Raw genomic sequence first — 12,726 nt, 5'->3', positions numbered from 1 at the left:
TTTAGGCACTCTGATAAAGATTTCAAAGCAGAGAAGGTTCCAACTAAGGGAGAAGATGAGAGCGAGGATAAAATACAGATTTCAATGATTCAGGCGGCTGCCAGTCTCCATTTCCACAGATGATCAAAAGCCGAGTTATTAGCCATCACTTTTTATAAGTAATGACTGACAAGAGAGCAGATGGAAAACACTGAGCTTGTCTCTCTACCTGGAGCATCGAAACAGTAACAGTCAGCCCTCCTCCCAGGCCATGCGCATCCCTAAGTGTGCTCTGCCTCCTTTACTGTGTCCTCCATCCTCAAAGGCCCATCTGACAGCATGCCTGTGGGGGCTACAGAAGAGGCCAGCCTCCCATCTCCTGTGACTCTAAACTGGCGATGTCTGCTAAAAAGGAACTGCTCACAGACAAGAAACAAAAGCATCCCAAGCCACAGTTGGGTGATATCTGTGTGGCTGTCAAGATAACCTGAGAAAACAGGTAGCTGGTGACAGCAGAAAGCCAAGCATGCAAAAGGAAAACATCTGTGATTAAAAAGAAAAAAAAAAAAAGTAGAAAACAAGACCCTCATGTCAGCTTCTTAAGGAAAAGGGGTTTATCACAAGTCTATCCCTCTGTGCTCTGTTTTAGCCTGGAAATGTATTTGTGTATTCATCCATTCATTCATTCATTCTGTCACCATGCTAAGCACTCAGTGCTATCAGGGTGTATATTAGTTGGCCCTCTGCTTTACTCAGTCAAGTGACATTCCCGCATGGCCTGCATTTTAGCTGTATTTGTGGTTGAATATGGGACCCTCTTTTAGGAGAACTGCATGCTCTCTGGGTCTCTCCTCTCCCTCTGGCTGTTGCTGGTAAAGAGGGCTGAGCCTTCAGGTCAAGCCTTTTCTGCAACCTGCCTCCTCCCCTCAAAGTTCCAAAAGAGATCTGGGACAACACAGTAGTGGCACTGTCCACTCAACTATGTTTTTCCCTCTAAGCTGAACGTCTCCTTGCTTTCCCTCATGTTCATTAAAGAATGAGCATTTCAGGGGGAGGGGGAATTGGATGAAGGTGGTCAAAAGGTACAAACTTGCAGTTATAAGATAAATATCTACTAGGGATGTAATGTACATGAGAAATAATCACAAACGCGGCGGTAGGTTACATATGAAAGCTGTTAAGAGAAGAAATCCTAAGAGTTCTCATCACAAGGAAAAAATATTTTTTTCTATTTCTTCAATTTTGTATCTATATGAGACGACTGACGGATCATCACTACATTTATTCTGACGATTTCACAAAGAATGTAAGTCAAATCATGATGCTGTACGCCTTAATGGTAAAGTGCTACTAGCCAATTATATCTCAAGAAAAGTGGAAGAAGAAGGAAAAACAGAGCTTTGCAGAGTGAAATGGCAGCATGTTTGTACCTGGTCTCTCAGCCTCTCTTGATGGCCCATGATCGCTGTGGCATGATGCGGGTACTTCTGCTTTAGATGCTCCAGGAAAGCTTCTCTCTTCCTGTCCATCTCCGATGTTTGCATTCCCAGTATTTCTTTGGAACTTCGAGGCCCACCTAGGGTGTGTCTCCTTGAGATGTTGCGGGAAGATTTGGAAACTGAAACCCGACTGTTTCCATTAGAAAGGCGCTCCTTGGTTCTGCGACATTCTGCATCTTCTAAGGATGTTACCTGCAGGTTGCTTTTTCCTTGTTCTAAAACAAAAAAAAGATACAGCTCATGATGAATGATTTCAACTAGCAACCTCATTCACAGAACCCTAAGATGGCTTGTGGCAGTTCTTAATGTATGAATGCAACTTAGCAAAATTTTTTAAACATTTTTTTATTGAGTTATAGTCATTTTACAATGTTGTGTCAAATTCCAGTGAAGAGCACAATTTTTCAGTTATACATGAACACACATATATTCATTGACACATTTTTTTTTTCGCTGTGAGCTACCACAAGATCTTGTATATATTTCCCTGTGCTATACAGTATAATCTTCAGATTTTTTTTTTTGAGGCCAGAAGGGGAAAAAATCAACAATTGAAAGAAATATGAAAAACCGCACTTAGAAATGAAGGTGTTGCAGCAAAAACCACAATTTCTGACTCTTTCCCTGAGGTTATTCAAAATGAGATCACCTGGTCAGACTAGCTTGTGGCCAACTGGGTTACCCTTAACCTTCATTTGTAATTATAGAAAAGTTAACTTCAGGGATTCTGATAATTTCTTTAGCTTTAAATACAGTTCCATCCTGGTAACAGGATTTTCTTGTACTTTTCTAATTTGAAGGTGGTTTCTGAAACATTTGTCTTATCTTCAAGGCCAAAAATAGCTATTATAATCACTGACACTGAACCACTTGGAAATTCTATTTCTCCCTATTAGCATAAACCAAGCAAGCATACAAATATTATTAGAGGTAATAATCAAAGGGGTGGAAAGTAAAGGTTTAGACACATTTTATTTGAAGTGGACTTTATCTCAAACACCCAATAAAAAGGGAAAAGATACGGTGAGTTTTGAAGGTCTTGACCTAGATGCCTGGCCTCTGAGCTGGCCTTGGAGAGACAAGTGATTTAGATCTGAGCGACAGAGGCAGGCGGTGACAATTCGAGTGCAGGATGTGGACAGGGAATCTCCACTCCCTCTCAGCGGCTGGCAAATGGAGTGTCAGGTTTGAATATTCCAGTGAACTGAGAAAGAGGGTTACTTCTTAAAAAAAAAAAAACAAAACAAAACCCAAAACAGAATACGAAAAGAAAGTAATGAGCATTCTAAATACTTTAGAAGCTTGCCAGGTTCTCTTCAGGGAGAGCAGACTTTATACAGTATTACAGATGCAGGCAGAATAAGGCATCCTTGTTCACTGAATTCCCTAGAAAAAGCACAGGGCTGGGTCTCAGGAGTCCTGCCTTTAATCCTAGATGGAGGACAAACTGACCTCTCTCAGCCTCACTGTCTTCATTAATAAAATGAAGATGGTTGGACTAGTATTAGATATGCAGAGTCTTTTAGCTCTAGATCCTTTAAATCTATCCCAAATTATTTAAAAAAATAAGCTTACAATCTTTTTATTTTTTAATTTAATGGAGGTACTGGGGATTGAACCCGGGACCTTGTGCATGCTAAGCCTTCACTTTACCACTGAGCTATACCCACCCTTCTAGTTTCCAATAAGAGCTTATTTACTCATTTGTCTTTAAAAGTTAAGGATAGAAAGGAGATCCAATATTTAAGAGTTCTAGAGTTGAGTCTCAGATAATCTTCACGCCAGCAATGTAAATCAACAGGTGTCCAGAGTTTACACATAAACTAGCTCCTCTCAAAGCAATGCCACCAACACAGTTTCCCTCTTCTTTGCCTGGAAATACCTGTGTCTAGAACTGCAGGTGCAACACCCATTGGTTAGACACAGAAAATATTGTAATCCTGGACTCATTTTCCAGCTCCAGTTTGTCGCCCTCACATGCATGTTCTGGGGATAATTCTTCTTGTTTATCCTTCACTTCTCATTACATTGCTAATTATAGCATCTCCATCAGACACTGATGAGGAAAGGGAAGGGAAAAAATAGCCCAATTAGTTCATTCTACTTTTCATTAGTTTCAGCAAGATGTTCAGAAGGAGGAGAAAAATGGAACTATTGGTTAAAAAGATATTGAAGAAACTGATCCATAAAAAGGCTGTGGGACCCAGTGTTAAATCAGTGGGGCACGAATCACTGCTGAAATAATGGAACTGAAACTGGGATCTAGAGGGATGAGTATAAATTGTTCCCTTTCCTGAAATCGTGAGGAGTCTTCCACTGAAAATCACCTTGAACATGAGAGCCCCTCAAGTTACTTGCAACTGTTGAGGGAAGTACTTAAGCAGGGAAGGGGATGAGGGTAGGAATTCGAAGCCCTGAGTACTAGTCCCCCTTCCACTGCTTACTCCCCATGGGGTTTCAGCCAGGCATCCAGTGCCTCTGTCTTGCTTTCCTACCTACAAAAGGGAGAGTTTGATCATATTACCTGAGCTATCGACACTGCAGGATCAGTTAGAAAATTGTGAGAAGAGAACTTGACTCTCTCTGTGAGCTTCTATGCATGTGTTTCTTTTGAATGTCCCTTAGCACTCAGTTCATATGAGTCACTAGTAAGCATCCAATAAATATCATTGAGTTGGAAAAAAAAAGCTATTAGGAGATTAATTATAATTCCATTTATTTAGTTTACCTTCTCATTATATGGACTCACATAATGGCTACCTTTTTTTGTGGTTTCTTCTTTAATGACACAGAGGTTAACAGGATCTATTGAATAAAGCCAGATGTACAAAATGCTGTATCTCAGGTGGGAAATACATGGGCAATCTGAAGAGGTTTAGCCTTATCTTTTTGAGTGAATGTGTACACATGAGTTCTATATTAGCCAACATTGTTGTATACTTGATATAACACTGTTGACTTCCAAACAGATCTTTAAGATTACTTTTGACATGAAAATAATATTTTTAAAGTTATTCAGGACATAAAGAAATTGTGGTGTATATATATATATGTGATATATGTATATATACACATATACATAAAATAGAATACTACTCAGCCATAAAAAAGAATGAAACACTGCCAATTGCAGCAACATGGGTGGACCTAGAGATTATCATACTAAGTGAGTAAGTCAGACAAAGAAAGACAAATACCATATTGCTTACATGTGGAATCTAAAACAGTGACATGAATGAACTTATCTACAAAACAGAAACAGACTCACATAGAAAACAAACTTATGGTTATGGGGTGGAGGGGTAAATTGGGAGTTTGGGATTTGGAAACACTACTATATATAAAATAAACAATGGGTCCTACTGCATAGGGCAGGGAAGTATATTCAATATCTTGCAGTAACCTATTATGAAAAAGAATATGTATGTGTATATAAATAAATCACTGTGCTGTACACCAGAGACTAATGCAACATTAAACTGACAATACTTCAATTAAAAGAAAAAAAAGTTATCCAGGACAGCTAGAGGATGGAATCTCCGGGAAGGCAATCTCCTCACATGGACATAAGACTCAAACATCCACATCCACCCATAAGGATAAACACCTGTGTTCCTTACCCCCCAAAAAGGGCAGAAAGTTCCACTGTGCCTTGCTCTGCCACACAGACTCACAAGAACTATTCTGTTTCATCGAAGGATTCTCAGAAGAGGTCAAAACAGCCAGAACAGCCAGCCCCTTGGAGACCGAAAAAAGTTTTCCACAATCTTTGAAATAAACTGGGGAAGAAGCCGGGAGGGGGTGCGTTGGAGTTCAAAGTCAAAGACTTTATCAACATTCACTTTTGAGCAGCCCCAACTTTCTGACCCTCGAAACCCCCTTCCTTTCTTGGCACAAAGAAGGTCATGTCAATCTTACGTTACTTTTCCATTTTTCTGTCTGGTGGCTTCTTCTAAAATGTCTCCAGTTGCTTAATGAAAGGACAGCGGCACATAGCACCGAGGGTTCACGTACCAGGAGCTAAGGACTGTGCCTTTAATTGTCCTGCAAGCCCCCTCCCTCCCGTCCACACCTCCCTGCCCTGCGGCTCACTCAGCCGTGGGCCCTACCAGCTCCCACCCCACGCCAGGCACCTGCTCCACTTTCACCCACAACATCCCAACACACGTTCCACACAAAGCCTCCAGGTCCCTTGAGGTTTTTCCTCTATGTGACTCAGTTCTCAGAAGCTACCAACTCCCACATCTGAGGGAGAAGGGACCCCTCTCCCATTCCAGTCACTGGGAGAGGATGCCATCTTTCAGCTGAGGAGGAAACAGAGGGAGAGCAGCAAAGGACATTTAGTCACAATTCCACGCATGGAGTCAGAGATCCCGAGTCCCATTACCCACTTGGACAGATTACTCAAGGCATGGAAACAGAAATACAGTTCTACCCTTTGTCTGGAATGCACTTTGGTGCTAGCAGTTAAGGATGGGTGTGCCTAGCTGTGGGCTATTCTGGGAATCCATGTCAAATAAATAAGCTGGAGCCTGAAGACAAGGCTACCAGCTTTCCCCTCGTGCCCCTCCCAGCCTCTGCACTGCCCAAAGGGAGCACAGCTCCTCCTGCAGCTCATTTTAAGCAGGGCAAAAAGCAACGATGGGCGCTTCCAGTGGAGAACAGACCCTCCAACGTCCCCTGGAGCAGAGGTGGGAATGAAGGGAGCAGAAGGGCCAGAAAGAGACTTTCCTGAGTTTCTAAGGGCTTCCTGGGTGGGATGGAGACTTCTGGAAAGGAAAAGCAGAAAGTGGGGGCTGGTGGGAGCAGGTAGCAAGCAGGCAGAGGATTATGGGAGATGGGTCACCCAAATTATGGGAGATGGGATACCCACACAGAAGATCCTGCTGCAGTCAGGAGACGGTGGGAGCTGCTGAGGCTGGCTTCTTGGCACCCTACCCCCGCTCAGGTTGCCAGGCTGGGTCAGCTGACCCACAGCCCCGGATCTGGACCTTGCATTATTCAAACATTCCACACCTGCTTCCTACCTGAGAGCCAGGAACAGCACCGATGACTGACTTCCCTGAGGTTCTATTCCTGGATCAGATCAGGCAGGCCCCAGTCTCCTACTGAAGGAGTCCCCCACTGCTTCATAGTGGCTTCTGGTTAGCTGTCTCTAAAGTGTTGCTTTTTAAATTGTGCCGAGATGCTCTCTTGCACCTGAACTTAGTGGGGAGTTGCTGTTTTGTCTGGCTGTACAACCTATCCAGACCTACCGTGGCAGCAGCCAGACTTTCTGTGTATTCAAATCATGACATCCTCCTAGGCACACATGGAAAACTGCATTTTCCAGTCCCCTCCATCTAGCTGGGCCTTGTACTAATTCTGATCAATGCAATGTGGGCAGAAGTGACAATGGGCCACCTTTAGACCTGGTCCCTGATTTCCTGAATAATCTTCCGTGCCCTTTAACTTTCCCCTTTGGCCAGTTAAATGCAAAAAAAACTCCAGCAGAAGCCTCCAGGACCCTGGGGAATGGCCTTATGGCTAGACAGAAGGAACCTGGGTCCCAGAGTCGCCTGGAGGTAAGCCACCCAGCAGATCCGCCCAGCCAGGAACAGCCACATTCCACTGTGTTCAAAAGAAGTTAACCTTGATTACGCTAAACCACAGAGAAGACAGGGTTGTTACAGTAGTCAGGTTATCTGACTCATGTGTATCATGGAGTCTGTTGGGGGCACACAGAGCTCGTCAGTGTTCCAGCCCCCTTGTTAATATTACACAGATCACCACTATACAGACTGGCACAGAAGTTACAGCTGAAACCAACTTATGGAATATTTCTCTAAAGAAAAAAAAAAAACACTTTAAAAATTAAACAGAAGGTTTCTGGTAGAGATTTTAGACCAAATAGCAACAGCCCCTCCCCTACCCAGAAAAGCATTCTTGTCTCAATTGCTGCTTTGTTGATTGATTTGAGTGATTCATTTTTCCAACTATTTATTGAGTGCCCGCTCTGTACACTGAAAAGTTTGGAGATGTCGCGGAATGGTAATCAAGATAGACTTAATTCCCTTCCCTCAGAGATGAACCACTTTATAATTAGGAAGGCAGACAACAAACACTGTAATATAAATGCAACATGGTGATAAGTGCTCTGAAGGATAAAGCAAGACAAGAGACAGAGACTGATGGGGCAATTTTAGAGTAGACTGAGGAGCAAAGAGCAGAATGTCTGGGACTCTCCAAGCTTGCTGTCTGCAGGGCTGCCAATACTATTTTTCTTTTCCAGCTTCACTGAGATCTAACTGCTATCTAGCACTGCCTGAGTTTAAGGTGGACATTATCATGAAATGATTACCACCATAGTGAATACTCGTGTCTTAAAACACCGGTTTCACTGCACCTGCAACAGGGGATTCAAGAACTCAGGAGTCAGAGCAGAAGCAGACAGACACCTCAGGGCAGCTGTGAGCAGATGCGAGCATCTCAAGGAACCCACCTCCAGGGCCACTCTGAGGAGCCCACGGCCTTCAAAAGAAGCATGATAGTTAGATTCAAATCCAACCAGTAATTACTCAGTAGCACTCTGTACTTCCAAGCACCCTTTCACACTGTTATTACCCAAGAGCTGACTGCTCAGCCAAGGAAGTCTCAACAATTAGAGCTACCTTCCTGGTGACCATATGCCCAGTTTGTCAAAACAGTTCTGGGTGACAACTGTTGTCCCAGCGAAATTATTTACAGCGTTCCTTTCCACTTTCAAAAGTGTCTCGGTCTGAACAACTAGTTACATGATCACCAAGGGATCCTTATCTACAATGGGCTGATAAAGTCAAAGCCGTGGGGGGGGGTAATTAGCCTCTTGTTCAGCACATAATTTACTGGAAGGCATCTACCTTCCTGATGCTCTGTTAGGTGCTGGGAATGTGAAGATGAAGAAGGCATGGTCTTTGCCCTGAAACACCATGCTGTCACTGGTATTACAAGGCCAGACACCAGCACAGTGACAGGAATGGGCACATGGTATACAAGTGACGTGAGCATCAGAGGCCTGGTCCTTTAACGCACCAAAGAACTGGAGGTGAAGCCACACTCCTTCACAGCATCATTTTTGCCCAGAACTCAATGGGATCTGAAAATCGAACCTGAATTCTCGGCCCCCTTTCACAATGTCTCAGCCACCCTGTCCAGGCTCCCTGACCTGCTGGAGTGCCCCAGGGCACATCTCTGGAAACTTTCCTTCTGCACAAGGACCCAATCCTAGTCCAGCTTTCACAGTCCTCCCTCCTCAAATTAGCCACGACTATCCAGGTTGCAATCAGCACCTCCACCTGGATGCCAGATAAGCTCCTGGATCCTAGTGTAGCCAAAAGATTTTCTGCTCTCCACCCACTTCCAGGCTGTAAGCACCCTCTCAGATACTCTGAGATTCTCAAACGCTTTCCCCTTGAGGTAAATGGCAACTTTTTTCTTCTAACTATGCAGACCAAAATTTCTGGAGTTATCTTTGTCTCCTCTGTCTCTCTTACACATCCAATCCCTCGGCCAATTTGTTTGATCTTCAATGTACACCTAGAACACATCTCATTTGCAACACCTGCTCTATGACACATTGGTCCAAGCGAGCGCCTGGTTTACCGGGGAAACCTCTTAACTGGCCTCCCTGCCCTTCCCCCACTCCCTCTTGGGTTATTCTCAGTACAGCACCCAGTCTTCACCTTTTATAAGACCAGTCAGACCTACCAGCAGTTCCCACCACCCTGGAAATAAAACCCTAAGTCCTCACCAAAGTGTCACAGCCCCTACCTGACCTGGCCTAGAATTGGGTCTTAACCTCTTTTTTTTTTTTAATAGAATTTTTTTTTATTGAAGTAGAGCTGATTTACAATGTTGTGTTAGAACAGCAAAGTGATTTAGTTTTACATACATATATATATATATTCTTTTTCTGATTCTTTTCCATTATACGTTATTATAAGCTATTAAATACAGTTCCCTGTGCTATACAATAGGACCTTGTTGTTTATCTATTTTATTTTTGTAGTGTGTATCTGCTAATCCCAAACTCCTAATTTATCCATCCTCACCGTCGCTTTCCCTTTTGTTCACCATAGTTTCTCTTCTATATCTGTGTCTATTTCTGGTTTAAAAGTAAGTTCATTTGTATCTCTCTCTTTTTTTTTTAAGATTCCACATATAAGTGATATCATATGATATTTGTTTTCCTCTGACTTTTTTCACTTAATATGATAATTTCTAGGTCTATCCACGTTACTGCAAATGGCATTACTGCATTCTTTTTTATGGCCAAGTCCTATTCCATTCATTGTATATGTGTGTGTGTGTGTAATCTTTATCCAGTTATCCACTGATGGACATTTAGATAGCTTCCATGTCTTGGGTATTGTAAATAGTGCACTATGAACATTGGGGTGCATGTATCTTTTTGAATTTAGAGTTTTCTCCCGATATGTGACCAGGAGTGGGATTGCTGGATCATATGGTAACTCTAATTTTAGTTTTTTACGGAACCACCATACTATTCTCCACAGTGGTGGCACCAATTTACATTCCCACCAACAGTAGGAGGGTTCCTTTTCCTCCACACCCTCTCCAGCATTTACTATTGCAGACTTTTGAATGATGGCCATTCTAATCAGAGTGAGTTCTGATTTGCATTTCTCTAATAATTAGTGATATTGAGCATCTTTTCATATGCCTGTTGGCTATTTGTGTGTCTTCATTGGAGAATTGCTTGTTTAGGTCTTCTGCCCATTTTTTGATTTTTTTTTTTTTGACCCCTTAACCTCTTTTCCTCCCATCCTTCTTCATGCTGTTCTTTGAAAATGCCCTTTCTGTTCCCTTCCTCACCTCTTTGTTCAAATATCACACCAGTGAGGATCTCCCTAATAATTCTACTAGTTTCACTCCCACTCTCTCCCCACGCTTCCCTATTCCCTTTCCCTGCCTTAGTTTTCCCCACTGCTTTATTCCTACCTAATAGGGTTGCTAGATAAAATACAATATGCAGTTAAATCTGAATTTCAGATAAATAACAAATAATTTGTAGCATAAGTATGTCCCAAATATTGCATGGGATATACTTATACTAAAAATTATTTGTTGTTTATCTGAAATTCAGATTTAACTGGGCCTCCTGTATTTTTATTTGCTAAATCTGGCAACCCTGTCCTCTAACACACTATTCTACTTATTCATTCATTACCTTTCTCTACCCCTCCCCTTCCCACAAACTTGGCCCTTAGAATATAAATTCAATGAAAGCAAGTATTTTTGGTCTACTTTGTTTATTGCTGGATCCCCAGCAGCTAAAACAGTGACCATAACAGATGCTCAATATTCACTGAATATGTGAAGAAAGAAAGTGATCACACTCCCTCAGTCCAACCATCTCCAGCCTCTGAAGTGTCCTTGAATTGCTGCGGTTGTTTGAAAGTTGTCTCTTCAATCGGTCCCACTCTAACTGCCCCTCTAGATTCTGAGACATTTCTTTTAACAGAAGCCCAGAGGTTGAATTCCTGCTGAAGGATCCTGTCTATCAAAAGGGGAGAAAGGAAGGGGAGGGAACCCCACTGACCGGGGCCCTTAAGGAGAGAGGGCTCTGCTTGGAAGCACAAACACAGCCACCTAGACGATGACTAGACTCCAGGAATTCTCTGGGGTTTACTCGTCTTAAAATTTCTTGCATTTCAAGATGGGGAGGGAGGTGGGGGTGGAGGGGCTTTCTATCCCAATTGAATTTTTCTTGTCTGGCTTAGCTTTGCATTTTCAGTGTGGATGAGTCATTTGTTACTTCCCTTTGCCTTTTTCAAAAACACACACCTTTTCCCCTGTGCATTGTCACTACTCCCACGCACAGCCCTGCAGCCCCTCAAGCACAGTGACTGACTGGCCCCTGGATGAACCTGGGTTAGGGTGGGTGCTGGGTGGTTCTGGACTGTGAGGTGTCCCAACACGCTGCCTGTGTGATACTTCAGGAGAGGCTCTGGAATCACAGACGTCAGACACTGGAGAGCAGACACGTCCTCTCTCCACCCAACCCCACTGCAAAATTTCTTTGGAACAACATGAGCTTCTGGAAATTCCCTACGGAAAAGACAAGTCTATTGTAAACACAATTAAAGGGAAACCACTTGGAGAAAATTGACCAAAATTGTCTAACAGCTCCCAGCTTTTGAATTAAAGCACACAGATAATTCAGAGTTCCAGCTATCCTCCACATGTACAAGTGCCCCCTTGCTGCTCCGATCTGTAAAATAAAATATCCCCCAAACTCTGCAATTAATCTCTAAAACACAACAAAACTTGCATGGAACATGCATTTGCTCCAACCAATGAATGGAAGTGCTGCCTCCCCAGAAAGAGGTCCTCTCTCCCACGGCTGGAGCAGTGAGGATTAAAAGCTGCTTTTCACGATACATTTGTCACTGCCTAGAGATCTAGCACATACTGACTGCTTACTGTGCTACAAATGTGACATCACCCCTCCACTTCTTTAGCTGCTTAAAGAAAATCCTGCCAGAGATCAAGTCAAGCTCACAGCTCTCCAGTTTGGAAAACGCATCACCCCAAGAAATATGCCTTCTTCTGTGCCAGGCGCCCCGTCTCCAGTTCTAAAAAAGCAGCAGCAAGCGGCAAGCGGCAAGGGACACTCGTTAACTGTAACTCCATCTTTGAATGAGCCTGTTACTTACCCTGCATCTGTCGGCAGTCTGCTGAGTAAGGAAGGCTCGGCTCACATTTCTGGCTTTCATTTTCTTCCATTGTCCCTGCCTATGGCCCCAGCTCCTCGCTGTTCTTCAAACTTCAGAGCGCAGTTCTGAAAAAGCTCCCAGAAAGCGCCTGGAAGGGGGCCCCGGGGGGCGGGGAGGAGGGGACGGTGCGAAACCCCACCCCAAACTATTCTCCACTCCCATGCAAAGTCTCTCTCGCCGCGGAAAACTGCATTCCAGCGCCGGGCCTCCCGCGTCCCTCGGCGCGCGCGTCCCCGCGTCCGTCCGCCCGTCCGCCCGCTCGCCCGCCGGACGGGTCCACGAGGAATGCGCGCTGCGCCCCCGCCCTGCCCGCGCCGCGCGCTCCCGGAGGCCCCAACAGGTGATCGGCTCGCCTGCCCCGGGCCCCAGGCGGCCCGGTGCCCGCGCCGCAAACGGCTGTGACTCCGCGGCCGGGAAGGAAAAACATTTCAGTGGATCACAGGCAGGAGCCCTTGCTGGAAGCCGCTTCTCTGGTCTCTTTAATCTCAGGC

General features: G+C 44.1%; 2 protein-coding genes across 2 annotated transcripts in view; both read right to left on the bottom strand.

Moving 5' to 3' along the window:
* LOC116661616 (galactoside 2-alpha-L-fucosyltransferase 1-like) overlaps positions 1 to 1,482 on the bottom strand; it is a 101,177-nt gene extending 99,695 nt beyond the window's left edge. Inside the window, 1 exon segment of the mRNA XM_032474163.1 lies at positions 1,410 to 1,482. The gene's annotated coding sequence lies outside the window, so the exon portion shown is untranslated.
* Positions 1 to 12,400, bottom strand: part of KIAA1217 (KIAA1217 ortholog) — a 278,647-nt gene extending 266,247 nt beyond the window's left edge. The window contains 2 exon segments of the mRNA XM_032474159.1: positions 1,410 to 1,693; positions 12,176 to 12,400. Of these exon segments, the coding sequence (XP_032330050.1) occupies positions 1,410 to 1,693; positions 12,176 to 12,245 (354 nt within the window). The 5' untranslated portion in view covers positions 12,246 to 12,400.
* Between the last annotated feature and the right edge of the window lie 326 nt (positions 12,401 to 12,726).

The sequence above is a fragment of the Camelus ferus genome, chromosome 35, assembly GCF_009834535.1.
Source record: "Camelus ferus isolate YT-003-E chromosome 35, BCGSAC_Cfer_1.0, whole genome shotgun sequence".
NCBI classification, from domain to species: Eukaryota; Metazoa; Chordata; class Mammalia; order Artiodactyla; family Camelidae; genus Camelus; species Camelus ferus.
Note: the sequence above shows the minus strand (reverse complement) of the source record. Positions and strands in the feature narration are given on the sequence as shown.